Raw genomic sequence first — 18,103 nt, forward strand, 5'->3', positions numbered from 1 at the left:
GATGGTGGGGTTGGGGGGGGGGAGAAGCGGGGAACCTGAAGTCTTCCCTGAGCCCACGCGCGTCGTGGAGGACTGGGCTCCTGGAATTTTTGCGGGTGATTGTGTTGGGGGGGCGTCCCAGAGCGAATGCAAAAGTTCTCTACGCCCCGGACCCCCTCTGCAAAGATGCGTCCCTAACGTCCCCGTCCTCGAGCCCCTCGGGAGCCGTGGTTCCCCCCCCCACACACACACTGCCGAGACTTCCCTGGAGCGGATTTTCCGCATTCTGGCTCCGGCTCCAGCCCGGGCTCCGCGCGCGCGCTGCAGCCGCTCCTAAGCCTTAGCGGTCGTGGGCTGCTGGGCCCCGGGACCCCCACCCCGCCGCCACCTTCACCCCACCCCCAACGTTATGTATTTGGAATTGGGGAGTGGCTGTTGAGAAAGGATGCCCTTTGGTGCCAGGGCAGCCAGGTACATGAGCCATGAGCTATATACCCCTTTCCCAAACATATCAGCCCCAAACCTTGGCGTCTCCAAACTTTCCCAAGTACCTGGGTGTGAGTTGCGGTGACTTGTATTTCTAAAATCACATGGTACTCCCCCTCTCCCCCCCGTGTATCCTAGTGAGCCAACTGGTTGCCTGGCTGCCTTGGGGGGGGGGGCGTCGGAGCAGAGAACTAATTTATGGGAAGGAGTTGGAGGTTTTCTGAGATTCACGAGGGGCTGTGCAAACAAACACTGCTGTTCTGGCTCCAGTTCAAACTTAATACTGTAGCAAGGTTACTTTTTTTTTTTTTTTTTTGAGGTAGGGTCTCACTCTAGCCCAGGATGACCTGGAAGTCACTATGTAGTCTCAGGGTGGCCTCGAACTCACGGTGATCCTCCTAACCTCTGCCTCCCGAGTGCTGGGATTAAAGGTGTTGCGCCACCCCACGCCAGATTTGCAAGGTTACTTTTATGGGAAAATAAGTAGATTAGTGGGTTCCATCTGGCAGTCAGTGATCATCTCTGGTGTTTTTATAGGTCCCCAGGGACATGCAAAGTGATGGAGCCTGTGTCATTCACTGTAATATATCCTTATCAACTGACCTTGTTTTAGGAGCCTTTTAGTTTAAAATCATTTTATTTCTTTTGGTGGAATTTTAAAATTTCATGTTCTCGCCGGATGTGGTGGAACACGCCTCTAATCCCAGCACTCGGGAGGCAGAGAGGTAGGAGGATCGCCATGAGTTCGAGGCCACCCTGAGACTACATAGTGAATTCCAGGTCAGCCTGAGCTAGAGTGAAACCCTTCCGCGGGAAAACAAAAACAAAACAAAACAAAATCCCGTTCTCTTTCTCTCTCTGTCTCTCCTTGCACCTGCATACTGGACAAGGGCTAACTAAGCCACATCCCTTCTGTGAAATTCAAAAGTTTTTAGGGGCAGCTCTAGTTCCCTTCCAGTTTTGACATTCCATGATTCTAATAAAAACTCAAACATTTTCAGTAGCAGAGAGTTTTTAAAGGCTTTGTTTCCATTTGTATCATGAATTCCCCTTTGCAAAGTTTATGTGCATTCTCACAGGGATCTTCATTTAAGTGGACCGGATTGGCAAAGTGATTTTTTTCTGTCCCTCTTGCCCATAGACTGGTGGACAAGGGACGGTGGAAGTTTGGTCTTTCATCCTGCCTTATGTAGGAGAAAGGATTGAGCCTGGGTGCTTTATTTCCAATGTCCTTAGAGTTCTGTTTGTCCACTGCCCATCTCGGTGACCACAGTCTTGGGCCATTTCCTGTTTGAATTCTGCCAGCCCCCAGGGATCCTCAGAAGAGCCTGTCACTTGACTCCAGCGGAGGCCTTAGTGCTGTGGCCCTTTGCAAAGTCAGAAGGGGCTGGCTCATCTGTGCTTTGTCTCAGCTTCCCAATGTTGCTGAAGCAACTTGAAAATCCTGGTTTCCCTTCTTCTTTCCCTTTTTTTCTAGAAGGCTAGTAGATACTTTTTTTTCTTTTCTTCCTTTTTTTTTTTTCTTCCAGGTAGCGACTTGCTCTAGTCCAGGATTTCTTCCTTTAAATATTTTTTAAATGTATATTTTATTTACTTATTTATTTGAGAGAGAGAAAGAGAGAGAGAGAATGGGTGCGCCAGGGCCTCTAGCCACTGCAAATGAACTCCAGATGCATGCGCCCCCTTGTGCATCTGGCTAATGTGGGTCCTGGGGAAATGAACCGGGGTCCTTTGGCTTTGCAGGCAAATGCCTTAAACTACTAAGCCATCTTTCCAGCTCCCTTTAAATATTTTTATTTATTCATTTGAGAGAGAGTGTGTATATGTGTGGATGCAACAGGGCCTCTTGCTGCTGCCAATGAACTTCAGACCCAATTAATCACCACGCTGTGCATCTGGCTTTATGTGGGGAATTGAATCCGGGCAGCCGGCTATGCAAGCAAGCACCTTTAACCACTGAACCATCTCCCCAGCCTGGCAGGTGCATTTTCTAGAGCGTCTCTCTCCTATCTTGCTACCAGGAACATGATTTGAAAGAAAAGCCTTAGTTGCCTTGGGAAAGAAAGGGTTCTGTGGAGGTGGTGCCTGCATGGGTGTCCCTAGACAAGGTGAATCCAGCAGGCAGCAGACTAAGTTTAAATAAGCCTGGGGGCTGAAGAGATGGCTTAGCGGTTAAGGCGTTTGCCTGCAAAGACAAAGGACCCAGGTTCAATTCCCCAGGAGCCACATAAGCCAGATGCACAAAGTGGCGCATGTGTCTGGGTGCACCCCATTCTCTCTTTCTCACTGCCTCTACTTCTCTCTCAAATAAAATAAAATAAGCCTGGGCTAGGCTGCCCTACCCCCACCAGGCATATCTACTTGCTTATTATTCTGTGGCCAAGGTCTCCAGGCTGGAGCTTAGCACTGGGTCTTCCCACAAAACCTGGGGGAGGCCTTCCATGCCCTCTTCCTCTCTAGAACAGGGAGGAGGAGGAGCCTGGCTCTGATGTTGTCGCATGGCTGGAGTCATGTTTGCTATCATACTTTATTATTTTAAAAGCAATCAAATGTTCTTTTAGCGAATGCCTTGCAAATTAGAATGCCCTGAATACTGAGTCCTTTGTCTTATGTAGAAGACTCATGTTGGCAAAGCCCCCTTCCCTTCACCCCCTTTCCCTGCCCACCGTGGCAGTGGGTGATGGTCTGAGAGAGACTGCTGGAAGGAACTTGGCTGGGTTTGCAGCCTCTTTCACGTCAGCAGGCCCTGGACATGCAACACCCTGGGGGCCTTGGTCTGCTATTTACCTCCGGATTTCTCTCTTTAACTCCATCGTCCTTGAGTGTGGGTGGGGGGGGGGCTTTTCATAAAGGGGATTGAGGCAGAAGAGGGCAGGGCCTAATTAGCTCTAATTAGTATTCCTCTCCTGCTTGTTCTCCATGCTTATTTAGCTACTGAGGCAATGTGGAATTAAAATATCTGAGTAGTTTGGCAAAAGGCCCTTTGTACTGCCTGCTTTGGTAACAGCTCTTTCTTGGGGCACGTCGTGGAAATCTCCCTTGATGGTTTAACAAGATCAGTGAGTAATGTGGGCCGGTTCTTTGGGGGTGTCTTTCACATGCTGGGTGTGCTGCTGGGGTCTCCTCAGGTGTTTTTGCTTGGCTGGGTGAGAGCTGCGGGAAGCCCAAGGTGGCCAGTTTGTCGCCCTTCTTTCAGGAGCACTTTATTCACAGGTGCCCATATGTTGGCGAGGCTTTTCCCCACCATTTTATTGGATGCAGGATTTGGTTCCAGGGCCCAGAGTCTGCTCTGGGTCCTGTGGCTGCAGTGTGTCCCCTTGTCCTTGCTGGATCCCCGTCTTTGGTAGAGCTGGGACCCACTGTGTTGGACCACTTTAGTCATTCTTTTTTTAAAAATTTTTTTGTTTTATTTTATTATTTATTTGAGAGCGACAGGCAGACAGAGAGAGAGAGAGAGAATGGTCGCGCCAGGGCCTCCAGCCACTGCAAATGAACTCCAGACACGTGTGCCCCTTTGTGCATCTGGCTAACGTGGGTCCTGGGGAATCGAGCCTCGAACCGGGGTCCTTAGGCTTCACTCAGCACTGTGTCTCGGTATCCTCTGTGCCTGGAACGTTGCTTCACCTGGTTGAGGGCATGATGGGCGAACGTGGCTCTGGGGAGCTGGGGGGTAGATATGGGAAGATGTCCTATCCTTAACTCTCCACGCTTTCTTTACACCTAGCTTTGAAGTCAGAATTGTGCATATAGAGGCCACTTTGCCCACAGTTGGTTCAGATTTCCTTTTCTGTTTTAGGATTCTATCTAAGATACCACATTACACGGAGCTGTCATGTCTTCTTGGGTCCCTCTTGGCTGAGATAGTTTCTCAATCTTTCTTTGTTTTGGATGATCTTGATAGTTTTTTCTTTTTTCTCTAGAAAGAGAGAGAGAGAGAGAATGGCCATGCCAGGGCCTCCAGCCACTGCAAACGAATTCCAGATGCATGTGCCCCCCCCTTGTGCATCTGGCTTACGTGGGTCCTGGAGAGTCCAACCGGGATCCTTTGGCTTTGCGGATGAACACCTTAACCGCGAAGCCATCTCTCTAGCCCATGACCTTGACCGTTTTGAAGAATATTGGTCCTCAAAGTAGAGTAAACTTTGCTCCTATGAGGGCTTAACTGATTTTCTCACTTTCTCTCTTCATTAGATGGAGTTTTAGGTTTTTGAAAGGAGATCCTGGAGGTAATCAGTTGCTTATTTAAAATTTTGACTGATAACCAGGATACAGTGAGAAGATTCTTGTCTTTCTTGTTACCCATTAGCCTGAGCTCTTCCCTGGTGACCCCCTTCTTGCACAGATGGTCCCTGTTAGGTAAGGACAGAACCTATCACTGTTATATATCATATACACCCCTCCCCTGTTTTTATTAAAAATTAGTACAAAGGGCTGGAGAGATGGCTTAGCGGTTAAGCCTTGCTTGTGACGCCTAAGGACCCCAGTTCGAGGCTCGATTCCCCAGGACCCACGTTAGCCAGATGCACAAGGGGGCGCATGTGTCTGGAGTTCATTTGCAGTGGCTGGAGGCCCTGGTGCACCCATTCTCTCTCCATCTCTCTATCTGCCTCTTTCTCTCTGTCACTCTCAAGAAAAAATTGTGGGGGGGGGGGGAGGGAGGGAGGGAATTACCATGGGATATTTTTTTATAATCATGGAAAATGCTAATAAAAATTAAAAAAATAAGAAAAATAAATAAAAACAAAAAAATTAGTATCAAATACAGGGTTCTACATCTTGCCTTTTACTTTTTAAAAATAACTTGAGGGCTGGAGAGATGGCTTAGCGGTTAAGCGCTTGCCTGTAAAGCCTAAGGACCCCGGTTCGAGGCTCGGTTCCCCAGGTCCCACGTTAGCCAGATGCACAAGGGGGCGCACACGTCTGGAGTGCGTTTGCAGAGGCTGGAAGCCCTGGCACGCCCATTCTCTCTTTCTCCCTCTATCTGTCTTTCTCTCTGTGTCTGTCACTCCCAAATAAATAAATAAATAATTTAAAAAAAAAATAACTTGAATTTTTTTGTTTATTTTAATTTCTTTATTTGAGAGGGACAGACAGAGAGAGAAAGAGGCAGAGAGAGAGAATGGGCACACCAAGACCTCCAGCCACTGCAAATGAACTCCAGATGCGTGCGCCCCCCCTTGTGCATCTGGCTTACATGGGTCCTGGGGAATTGAGCCTCGAACCGAGGTCCTTAGGCTTCACAAGCAAGCGCTGAACTGCTAAACCATCTCTCCAGCCCCTTGCCTTTTACTTTTCACTTAGACATATATTGGGGTGAGCTTCATATATCAGTGTTCTCATTTTTTTTTTTTGGTTTTTTGAGGTAGGGCCTCACTCTAGTTCAGGCTGACCTGGAATTCACTATGGAGTCTTAGAGTAGCCTTGAACTCATGGTGATCCTCCTACCTCTGCCTCCCCAGTGCTGGGATTAAAGGCATGAACCACCGCGCCCGGCTTTTTGAATAGCTGTATACTTTCCCATTGTATGAATTGCTGTTTCAAAAATGGACATTATCTTGGGAGGTAGAGGCAGAGCCGACAGGAGTTCCGTTCTGTTGGCTACCTAGTGAGTTAAAGGCCAGTTTGGGCTACTTGAGACCTTAAAAAACTAATCAATGAATCAGTGCAACAACGAAAGTCATACTTATAAAGTATTGTTGGTACTTGGCAGATGTCTGATCTTCAGAAAAGCAGGTTTTTGTTTGTTTTGGGGCAGAGTCTCACTCTAGCTTAGGCTGACCTGGAACTCCGTGACCCTTGAATTCACTCCTCCCTAGTGCTGGAATTAAAGGCATGCGCTACCATTCCTGGCTAGAAGGACAGTCTTCAGATGGAAACTGACTGAGGTAGAGCCTTCCTGGGACATAGTAACATTTCATGATGACACCTTTAGCTATGACCATTCAGTGGCTAGATTCTGTGCCAAGAAGTCTTGTCACAAGGCACTGCTGTGCCTTGCCACCTTAAGCCAGAAGGGTCATCCAGTCTTCTCATTTCTGTTCCCCCTTGGACTGGTTTGGATCTAGAAATTAAAAATGCGGGGGCTGGAGAGATGGCTTAGCGGTTAAGCGCTTGCCTGTGAAGCCTAAGGACCCCGGTTCAAGGCTCGGTTCCCCAGGTCCCACGTTAGCCAGATGCACAAGGGGGCGCACGCGTCTGGAGTTCGTTTGCAGAGGCTGGAAGCCCTGGCGCGCCCATTCTCTCTCTCCCTCTTATCTGTCTTTCTCTCTGTGTCTGTCACTCTCAAATAAATAAATAAATAAAATTAAAAAAAAAATGCGGGATGTCTGCTTCAGTAGCAGTTGCCTAACTTTGGTTCTGGGTGGGCAGAAATGGAAGGGCCTTGGCTGGAGGGAGGCCAGGCAAGAGTCTCTTACAGGAAACTAGACAGACCTGAGGGGCCAGACTTGAGCTTTGGCCCTGGAACGGGCAGGAAGGATTGGATTAGGAGAAACATTTCACACATCTTGAATATAGGAACGATGAGCCGGATATGGCGGCTACCTGGATGTAATTGATGAAAGGCAGTCGGGGGGCTGAGCCAATGAGTTTCGGAAGTAGAGCTTATTTTTAGATTATGGTTTTGAGTGCACCCTGAATGTCAGAGATGTGAAGTCATGCGGGTGCGGGGAGTTGAAGCTGAGCTGGGAGTGACAGCCAACAGCAAGCAAGAGGAGATGCAGCCGTGGACTGGTTCGATAGCGCCTATCTCGAGCTGGCTTAGTGGCGCACGCCTTTTAATCCCAGCCCTCGGAAGGCAGAGGCAGGAAGATCGCCATGAGTTCGAGGCCACCCTGGGACTACATAGTGAATTCCAGGTCAGCCTTGGATAGAGTGAGACCCTACCTTGAGAAAACAAAACAAAACAAAAATAGTGCCTACCTCCATGACCTCGACATCAACACCCTGACATTGGTGAACTGCGGCTGCTTAATTGCGTCCTTCCTTTTCAGAATGCTTCGTGGTGGTGAGTGACTCATTCAGCCGAAGCCGGAATCTGAAATATTAATAGAGGGAAGGTGCCAAAGGGAGTACCCCGGCTCCGAGGCATGCACCACACACAGCCTATGGGTCCCAAAACTTCTGTTTGCTTCCTGGTACCCTGAACCCTTTGAGCTCCCAGAAAAGCACTTGGGACGTTGCCTGGGTCCCTCCAGCCTCTCCAGGCCAGTGCTCAGGGGTTAGGACAGAGGGTCTGGAATTGTATTTGTTTCAATTACAATCTAATTTTAGGGCAATCAGCAAAGTAAAACCACTTCATTATGACATGTGAATATGGACTAATAATAGAATAATTAATAATGCAGTATCAAAATGTTATGATTGTTCAATTAATTTTTTTTTTTTTATTTATTTGAGAGAGTGAGGCAGAGAAAGGGGAAGGGCATGCCAGGGCCTCCAGCCACTGCAAAAGGACTCCAGACGCATGAGCCACCTTGTGATCCGGTTTACATGGGTCTTGGGGGAATAGAACCGAGGTGGCAATCCCCCTGCCTCAGCCTCCCTGGTGCGAAGATTACAGGCATGAGCCATCACCTTCAGCTGGCTAATGTTTCATATCAGGTGTCTGTCACATCCACTGAGCCTTTTCAGTATTATACTCAACGTCTCTGAGGCAGACAGACCCGGAATCAGACTGGTGTGGTCAGGATCGAGGCACTCCCTTTTCGCTGATCCCTGCTGGGGTCTCCAGCCCTGAATTCCACAGCCCAGGCCATTAGGAAGTGTTGTTTGTGAATTCACGTGGCTTTTAAGCAGAGCCTTAAGGGAGGCCTCTGACCTCAAATTCCTGCCAGACACTGTGGCTATTAGCAATCTCTTTCAGGAGTGGCGAGGCTGTGCAGATCACAGCAGTCCTGGGTCTAGGGTGATATGGGCACTATCAGGCAGCCATCCCCAGTGCCCCACCCCCCCAGCCCCCCGCTGGGCATTTGCCAACTGGGGTATTCCTGTGGTCCTGCTTCTGGTCAACAGGATTCACTAGCTCATGTCACTTTGTCAGCTTTTCTCTTGTTCGTCTGTGAAATGAGGTGCTTGTTTAAAAAGCACTTCTAGCTCCAAGGTTCTGCAATTCCATTATGTTATGGAAATGGTATTTTATACCAAGAAAAAGAAGATGCCAGAAGGCTTCAGTGTATATGTGATAAGGTTGAGGGCAAGTAGAAAGTAACGTTTGCTCTGGGTTTTGTTTTCCCTGCCTCAGGTAGTGGTTTTTGTGGAAGAGGGTTTGACCAGCAGTGGAGCAATTCTTTCCCAGCACATTCACTGTTGTAGGCTTAGGTGCCGGTTTGGAAATCGTTTGGTGGGCCCTTGTTAAAACTAGAAAGGGGCCGGGCGTGGTGGTGCACGCCTTTAATCCCAGCACTTGGGAGGCAGAGGTAGGATGCTTGCCGTGAGTTCGAGGATACCCTGAGACTACATAGTGAACTCCAGGTCAGCCTGGGCCAGAGTGAGACCCTACCTCAAAAAAACAACAACAATAAAAAACTAGAAAGGGGGCTGGAGAGATGGCTTAGTGGTTAAGGCACTTGCATGCAAAGCCTAAGGACCCAGGTTTCATTCCCCAGTACCCACCTAAAGCCAGGCACAAGGTAATGCATGCATATGGTACATTCATTCTTTCTCTCTCTCTTTCTCTATCTGCCCCTCTCTCTTTTTGAAATAAATATAATATTAAGAAAAAACCAGAAAGGAAGCCAAGGCACAGTGACACATGCCTATAATTTTAGCACTTGGGAGGCTGAGGCAGGAGGAGCAAAAGTTCAAGGTCATCCTCAGCTATTTGAGACTGTGTGTTAAAAACAAAACACCAAACCGGGCATGGTGGCCTTTTTAAAAAAAATTTTTTTTTTGGTTTTTTTTTTAAATTTATTTATTTGAGAGCAACAGACAGAGAAGGAGGCAGAGAGAGAGAGAGAGAGAGAGAGAGAGAGACAGACAGACAATGGGCACGCCAGGGCTACCAGCCACTGCAAACGAACTCCAGACGCGTGCACCCCCTTGTGCATCTGGCTAACATGGGACCTGGGGAACCGAGCCTCGAACCGGGGTCCTTAGGCTTCACAGGCAAGCGCTTAACCGCTAAGCCATCTCTCCAGCCCGCATGGTGGCCTTTAATCCCAGCACTCGAGAGTGCAGAAGTAGGAAGATTGCCATGAGTTCGAGGCCACCCTGAGACTACATAGTAAATTCCAGGTCAGTCTGGGCTAGAGGGAGGCTCTATCTCAAAAAACAATACCAAAAAAAAAAAAAAAAAAGCCAAAAAACAACCCACAAAGCACCAAACAAAAAATAGAGAAGAGAGCCGGGCGTGGTGGCGCACGCCTTTAATCCCAGCACTCGGGAGGCAGAGGTAGGAGGATTGCCGTGAGTTCGAGGCCACCCTGAGACTACATAGTGAATTCCAGGTTAGCCTGGGCTAGAGTGAGACCCTACCTCGAAAAACCAAAAAAAATAAAAATAAAAAAATAATAGAGAAGAGGCTTTGCTGATGTCAGCAGGCAGCAGGCTGGCCTGGCTTCCTGGTCACTTCTGATCTAGGATCTTGGTCTTTCTGGACCTGGGAGGGATCTTCCTGCCAAGGAAGGTTGTGTGTAGGGGATGGGGCCCAGTTTACTCCCCAAGCTCCCATTGCAGTTTGGCAGTGACAGGGTGCCTGCGTCTGAGAGGAATGTCTGCACTGTGGTCCCGTTCCTGGGGTGTGAGATTGGTGACATCTAGCAGTCATCCACTGTGGGGACAAGGGGCCCGTGTTTAGGTTCGAGGGTCTGGATGGCAGAAACCACTGTTCTCACATCTTGGTTCCCAAAACCTTCCCTTCTCTCACTTTCTAGTATTTTGGGGGCCTGTCCCTTTCTCTTCTTCTCTATCCCATCTGCCAGGCTTATGCTAACTGGTGTCTCCATTTCTTTTTTTTTTTTTTTTTTTTTTTTTTGGTTTTTCGAGGTAGGGTCTCACTCTAGCCCAGGCTGACCTGGAATTCACTCTGTAGTCTCAGGGTGGCCTCGAACTCACGGCGATCCTCCTACCTCTGCCTCCCGAGTGCTGGGATTAAAGACGTGCGCCACCACGCCCGGCTTGGTGTCTTCCATTTCTCACACCCCTAAAGGTGACAGTGCTGACTCCTCACCCACTTTCCCCCCGTCATGTTCATCTGCTCCGCACTTTATGCTGTCTATGGATTTTTACTGCTCGTGACAATGGAGAAGCAGTGTTAAAACTGACCACTTAGGGAACTACTGCAGTTTCAAGATGTCTTTCCCCTCTATTTTGGTACTTCCCTTTTCCTTTTTACAGTTTAATTATTTTTCCAGTATTATGGAGGCATTGTTAGAAAGTATAGAAAGATAAATACGATATATTGATATTACACAGTGTGATGTTTTGATATGTGTATACATTGTGAAATTATTACAAGTTGATAAGCACATTTATCATGTCACATAGTCTTTCTTTTAATTTTTAATTTTTTTTTTATTTATTTGAGAGCAACAGACAGAGATAGAATGAGGCAGAGAGAGAGAGAGAGAGAGAGAGAGAGAGAGAGAGAGAGAGAGAATGGGCGTGCCAGGGCCTCCAGCCACTGCAAACGAACTCCAGACGCGTGCGCTCCCTTGTGCATCTGGCTAACGTGGGACCTGGGGAACCGAGCCTCGAACTGGGGTCCTTAGGCTTCACAGGCAAGCGCTTAACCACTAAGCCATTTGTCCAGCCCCTCTTTCTTTCTTTTTTGAGGTTTTTCGAGGTATAGCGTCTTGCTCTGGCTCAGGCTGACCTGGAATTCACTATATAGTCAAGGGCGGCCTTGAACTCAATTCGCTATATAGTCTAAGGGTGGCCTTGAACTCACAGCGATCCTCCTACCTCTCACCCGGCTTTTCTTTTTTAAACTTTTTATTGACAGCTTCCGTAAATATAGACAAAGTACCAAGATCATAATCCCCTCCTTCCACCCCTCCTTCTTCCCTCCCCAATTCCCCCACCACTGAATCCTTTCTTTCTAACTACTCTCCTGTTTTGCTGTCATTATATTTTCCCTCCTACTATGAAGATCTTGTGTAGGTAGTGTCAGCCACTGTGAAGTCATGAATATCAAGGCTGCTTTGTGTCTGGAAGAGTGTTGTAAGAGTCCTACGCTTCCTTTGGCTTTTATAGTCTTTTTTTTTGTTTTGTTTTTGTTTTTTGAGGTAGGGTTTCACTCTAGCCCAGGCTGACCTGGAATTCACTATGGAGTCTCGAGGTGGCCTCGAACTCATGGCGATCCTCCTACCTCTGCCTCCCGAGTGCTGGGATTAAAGGCGTGTGCCACCACGCCTGGCTGGCTCTTACACTCTTTCTGTTGTCTCTTCCACGTTGGACTCTGAGCCTTGGACAGACAGAGATGTCTCACTGAGTGCTGGACACTCCACTGTCATTCCTTCTGAGCACATTGGTGAGTTTTGAGTCACCCTGAGCCATCTCTCTAGCCCTAAAAGTTTTTCTTTTTCTTTTCCAAAGAAATAGGGACTTTGACCTGTAACCTCCTGCCTTCTCATGGGCAAGAGACCTTCATAATCTCGCCTACCAGGCGATGATACCGTTTTTCCTATCTGTCCTGTGAATAGGTAGGTACAGGGTCTTAACCCTACAGTGTGTTTTTTAAGGGGTGGACTGGCTGTAGATTTTGAGGAGATAGTATTCTGAACAATCAATCTGCTTTAGGACTTTCATGTTTTATATGTACGTGAAACTGCTGTCTTCTTTTTCTTTCTTTTGGTCACTTTGTTTTTTTGGTTTTTCGAGGTAGGGTCTCATTCTAGCCCAGGCTGACCTGGAGTTTGCTATGTAGTCTCATGCTGGCCTTGAGCTAAACTCTGTCTCCTGAGTGCTGGGATTAAAGGTGTGCACCACCATGCTTGGCTTCTTCTTCTTCTTTTTTTTTTTTGTCACTTTATTTTATTATTTTTTATTTTTATGTTAATGTTTTTTATTTTATTTATTTTTTTTAAATTTTAAAAAAATTTTTTATTTATTTATTTGAGAGCGACAGACACAGAGAGAAAGACAGATAGAGGGAGAGAGAGAAAATGGGCGCGCCAGGGCCTCCAGCCTCTGCAAACGAACTCCAGACGCATGCGCCCCCTTGTGCATCTGGCTAACATGGGACCTGGGGAACCGAGCCTCAAACCGGGGTCCTTAGGCTTCACAGGCAAGCGCTTAACCGCTAAGCCATCTCTCCAGCCCCTTATTTTTTTTATTAATAACTTCCATGATTGTAAACGATATCCCATGGTAATGCTCTCCCTCCCCCCACTTTCCCCTTTGAAACTCCACTCTCCATCATATCCCCTCCCCCTCTCAATCAGTCTCTCTTTTATTTTGATGTCATCATCTTTTCCTCCTCTTACTACCTAGTATCAGGCACTGTGAGGTCATGGATATTCAGGCCATTTTGTGTCTGGGGGGATTTTTTGTCACTTTTTTTTTTAGGTTTAGCTTATTATTATTATTATTATTATTATTTATTAACTTCCATGATTATAAAAAATATCCCATGGTGATACCCTCCCTCCCCTGTTTTTTCACTTGTGAATACTCTGAGGGTGAAGGGGCCTTCTTCTTCCTCAGTGAGGCAGGATTTGCTGAGTTACGTGGGAAAGAGATGGAGCCCACATGAGGATAGCTGATCTGTGCATGCTTGGTAGTTGCTTCCGAAACTGCTGGCCTCAGCAAACGAACTTGAACCTGAAATTAGTATTTGGGGTCCCTTCAGCCTCAGGCCCCTGATAGGGAAGAAAGGACGTAATCCTGACCCCTTAGCTTCTTTTGCTGCTCACAGATCGCATCAGTGATGTTTATATAGGAACTAACTGGAGCGTCTTTATCTTGCTTTGAAGGGCTCAATATATGCAGTAGTGGAAGTGCTGCCTCGTGTGAAGAGTGTCTGTTAATTCACCCAAAATGTGCCTGGTGCTCCAAGGAGGTATGTAGGCAGGGGAGGGAGGAGGTTGGGTTGGGAGAGGGGCCACTGAGTACAAATTCATGTACGTTGTCTGTCTCATTTCCTGACTGTTTCATCCCCCTTCTCTTCTTCCTTCTGCCCCTGCCCCATGCTAGGCAAGCACTTCAACCCTGAACCCTGTTGTAGTTTTAATTTAAAATTTCTTTGTTTATTTTTATTTATTTATTTGAGAGCGACAGATAGAGAGAGAAAGAGGGAGGGAGAGAGAAAAGGAGAGAGAGAGAATGGGCACTCCAGGGCCTCCAGCCACTGCAAACAAACTCCAGACGCGTGCGCCCCCTTGTGCATCTGGCTAACGTGGGTCCTGGGGACCCGAGCCTTGAACCGGGGTCCTTAGGCTTCACAGGCAAGCACTTAACCGCTAAGCCATCTCTCCAGCCCCTGTAGTTTTAATTTTAAAACAGGGTTTCCCGTTGCTCAGGCTGTCCTTGAACTCACCCTACGGTCTTGCATTTGCAAGTTTTCTGCCTCAGCCCTTGAGATTACAGGCCTGTGTTACCAAGCCTGGCATAAAGCTTTTCCTTTCTGTGATTCGTTCTTTGCTTGTCTTGTTTAATTTTTTTTTTTTTTTTTTGAGGTAGGGTTTCACTCTAGTCCAGAATTCACTCTGTACTCTCAGGGTGGCCTTGAACTCATGGCGATCTTCCTACCTGTGCCTCCCGAGTGCTGGGATTAAAGGCGTGCGCCACCATGCCCGGCTGTTTGCTTGCCTTGTTTGTGTGCGGTGGCGGGCCTTGAATCAGAGGCCTGGTGCATGCCAGGCAAGTACTTTATCATTGGGTCTCTTCGTGTGTGTTACCTTCTTCTGTAGTGTTGGGGAACCCAGGGCCTGGCTCAACCACTGAGCTACATCCCCAGTCTACGCATTTTCCATTAGTGTTGAATGTCAACCATGTTTTGGGGAAGTAAACATTTCCTCCCTTTTGTGTAAGAACCAATCAGGATTCTGCTATAGTTTCCTAATCTCTGAGTAAGAATTCTGAGAACGACCTGAGCTGGTTGCGTAACAATTAAGAGCAAGTCTTGGGAAGGTGGTATCCATTTAGAATCATGATTCTTCTTTAGAGGAAGTAAGAAAATAGCTTATTATGATCCAACTATGACTGAGTATGGTCTGGAAACATGAACTCAAGTTACCCCGGATGGCATGTTCTGCCATGGAAAATGAAGTTTTTTTTTTTACATGAATTTTTTTGTTTGAATTTTATTTTACTTATTTGCATGTGTTTGCGCATATGTGTGCATGCGGGCACACGCGTATACACATGTAGAGGTCAATCTGAGGCTTGAGTGGCGAACACTTTATCCTCCAAGTCATTGCCCAATCCCTACCCAGGCGCACCAGGGCCTCCAGCCACTGCAGATGAACTCCAGAAGCATGTGCTACCCTGTGCATCTGGCTTGTGTGGGTCCTGGGGAAATCAAACCTGAGTCCTTTGGCTTTGCAGGCAAGAGTCTTAACCACTAAGCAGTCTCTCCAGCCCCCTGCCCTCTTTTTTTAGGTTTTAGTTATTATAGTATTTTTGGTTTTAGGATTAATGGAACCCACAGGTTTGCTAAGCTTTGTGATACCTTGAGAAGTCTTCCTATGCATTTTGGGGTTAGGTCAGATATAAAAGGCCAATGGCTAGTAAAGAGTAATTTTGACTCTCAGCCTACATTATGGCTCCTAACATTCTTCTGTTCTATCCAGGTTGCAGGATTTTTTTTTTTTTTTAAATAAAAATTCAGCAGCCGGGCATGTTGGCGCACACCTTTAATCCCAACACTCAGGAGGCAGAGGTGGGAGGATCTCTGTGAGTTCAAAGCCACCCTGGGCTAGAGTGAGACTCTACCTTGGAAAAAAAAAATTCAGGTTTTCCAGAAAATTTTAGGGAACAGTGGCTTGTTTGTGGATGACTATCATTTTAGTGTGGCTTATTTGGTAATGCACACTTGATAATTGGCCTTCACAGAATGATTTGATTGAGAATTTTGGCTGGAGAGATGGTTTAGCGGTTAAGGTGTTTGCCTGCAAAGCCAAAGAACATCGGTTCAGTTCCTCAGAACCCACGTAAACCAGCTGAGCAAGGGGGCACATGCATCTGGAATTTGTTTACAGTGGCTGGAGGCCCTGGCACAGCCATTCTCTCTCTCTCTCTCTCTCTCTCTCTGCCTCTTTCTTTCTCAAATAAATAAATAAAAATAGAACTATAAAAAAGTTTTAAAAAATTATGGCTGTAGCTTAGGTGGTAGCAAGCACACTCCTGGAGTCACAGCACTGAGGCTTAGGCTGCAGGATCTTGAGTTGGGAGGTCTCCTTTTAAAAAGCAAAACAAGGGCTGGAGAGATGGCTTAGCAGTTAAGCGCTTGCCTGTGAAGCCTAAGGACCCCGGTTCGAGGCTCGGTTCCCCAGGTCCCACGTTAGCCAGATGCACAAGGGGGCGCACGCGTCTGGAGTTCGTTTGCAGTGGCTGGAAGCCCTGGCGCGCCCATTCTCTCTCTCTCCCACTATCTGTCTTTCTCTGTGTCTGTCGCTCTCAAATAAATAAATAAATAAAATAATAATAAATAAATAAATAAAAAATAAACAAACAGAAATAAATAAAGCAAAACAAGTAAACAAAGTAACAAAAGAAGACCCCCAGTGAAGGAGGATAAATATGGGTCCTGTTAGGCATGTATCAGTACTTAGTAGGCTAGTCAGGCAATGAGCCCTCCTTCCTTCCCTCTCCCTTCTTTTTTTCCTTTCCTTCTCATGTCAAAAGATTTGCTGCTTTACATACCTTTAAAACAAACGTGAGGGCTGGGAGACCGCTTAGCGGTTAAGGCGCTAGCCTGCAAAGCCAAAGGATCCCGGTTCGATTCTCCACGACCCATGTAAGACAGATGCACAAGAAGCGCATGCGTCTGGAGTTCGTTTACAGGCTGGAGGCCCTGGCGTGCCCATTCTGTCTCTCTTTCTCTTTCACTCTCTGCCTCTTTCACTCTCTAATAAATAAATTAAATATACTTAAAAAAAAGGAGAGAGAAAGAACAAGCTCATCACTGATAAGTTGACAAAAATTCCCAATTGAAATGTCTACTTCAATAAAACAAACATGACATGTGGTGTTAATAAAAATATGATATCATGCCGGTCTTGGCGCACGCCTTTAATCCCAGCACTTGGGAGGCAGAGGTAGGAGGATCACCATGAGTTCGAGGCCACCCTGAGGCTATATAGTGAATTCCAGATCAGCCTGAGCTAGAGTGAGACCCTACCTCGAAAAGCCAAAAAAATAAAAAAGCATCATTTGTTGGGCATGGTGGGCCTTTAGTCCCAGCCGAGGTAGGAGGATTGCTGTGAGTTCAAGGCCACCCTGAGAATATATAATTAATTCCACGTCAGCTTGTGCGAGAGCAATACCCTACCTCGCAAAACCAAAAATTAAAAAAAAATAAAAATATGACATCAAATACACTAGAATGTATTTAGCACTGGAATAGCTACCTTAACATTAAATGTGCTATTCAAAGGGGAGACATAAAATATATAAATATATTATATCTTACGTTTTGGTACTTTAAGAACACTTGGCATGAGCCACCAAGACCTGTGGCTCTTATAACCTGTTATTGTGTATTTTCATACTTTATTTATTTATTTAAGAGTAAAAGACAGAGAGAGAGAGAGAATGGGCATGCCAGGGCCTCCAGCTGCTTCAAATGAACTCCAGATATATGTGCCACCTTGTGTTTGCACACTTCTTGCCAACTAAATCAGCATCTTTTTTTTTTTTTTTGGCAGAGTTTATATCTCACCTCTGCCATGGTTTGCTCTTTATCTATTTTTTCTTTTGAGATAGGGTCTCACTCGGTAGCCCAGGGTAGCCTGGACTTCATTATGTAGCCCATGATGGCCTCAAACTTGTGGCAATCCTCTTATCCTTGTCTCTCAAATGCTTGGGAGTATAGGCATGAGTTACCCACTTACTCTTTTTATTTCCTGAAATTAATTAATTAATTAATTAATTTGTGGGAGAGACACTGAGAAAGGCAGACTGAAAGAGAGTGAATATGGGCACTTTAGGGTCTCCTGCCTCTGCAAAAGAACTTCAGACACATGCATCACTTTGTGTATCTGGCTTTATGTGGGTACTGAGAAACTGAACCCAGGCTGTCAGGCTTTGCAAGCAAGTACCTTTAACCAAAGAACAATCTCTCCAGACCAACCCCCACCCCCCTCCAGTTACTCTAAATTTAATCTCAGCACTCGGGAGCCAGAGGTAGGAGTTTCGCTATGAGTTCAAAGCCACCCTGAGACTACGTAGTGAATTCCAGGTCAGCGTGGGCTAGAGTGAGACCCTACCTTGAAAAAAAAAAAAAGTGAAGGCATTATTTCCCCCATCCAGAATTACTATTATTACTTTTGTTTGTTTACTTTTTTTTGAAGTAGGGTCTCACTCTAGCTCAAGCTGACCTGGAATTCACTATGTAGTCTCAGGGTGGCCTTGAACTCACAGCGATCCTCCTACCTCTGCCTCCCGAGTGCTGGGATTAAAGGCATGCGCCACCACACCGGGCTTCCCCATCCAGCATTATTAGTGAGATGTCCCTGAGCTCAGGGCATGGGAGGGT

At 46.7% G+C, this 18,103-nt stretch overlaps 1 protein-coding gene across 3 annotated transcripts in view; it reads left to right on the plus strand.

Annotated features, from left to right (window-relative positions):
- Itgb5 (integrin subunit beta 5) overlaps positions 1–18,103 on the plus strand; it is a 148,783-nt gene that overhangs the window by 541 nt on the left and 130,139 nt on the right. For 2 of the 3 annotated variants that reach the window (XM_045147504.1, XM_045147502.1), the window contains exon 2: positions 13,380–13,465. In XM_045147504.1, the coding sequence (XP_045003439.1) occupies positions 13,380–13,465 (86 nt within the window). Of the gene's footprint in view, positions 1–13,377; positions 13,466–18,103 lie in introns of those variants that run through there. The other variant, XM_045147503.1, reaches the window with a different exon arrangement.

Source organism: Jaculus jaculus, chromosome 4, assembly GCF_020740685.1.
Source record: "Jaculus jaculus isolate mJacJac1 chromosome 4, mJacJac1.mat.Y.cur, whole genome shotgun sequence".
Lineage (NCBI taxonomy): Eukaryota > Metazoa > Chordata > Mammalia > Rodentia > Dipodidae > Jaculus > Jaculus jaculus.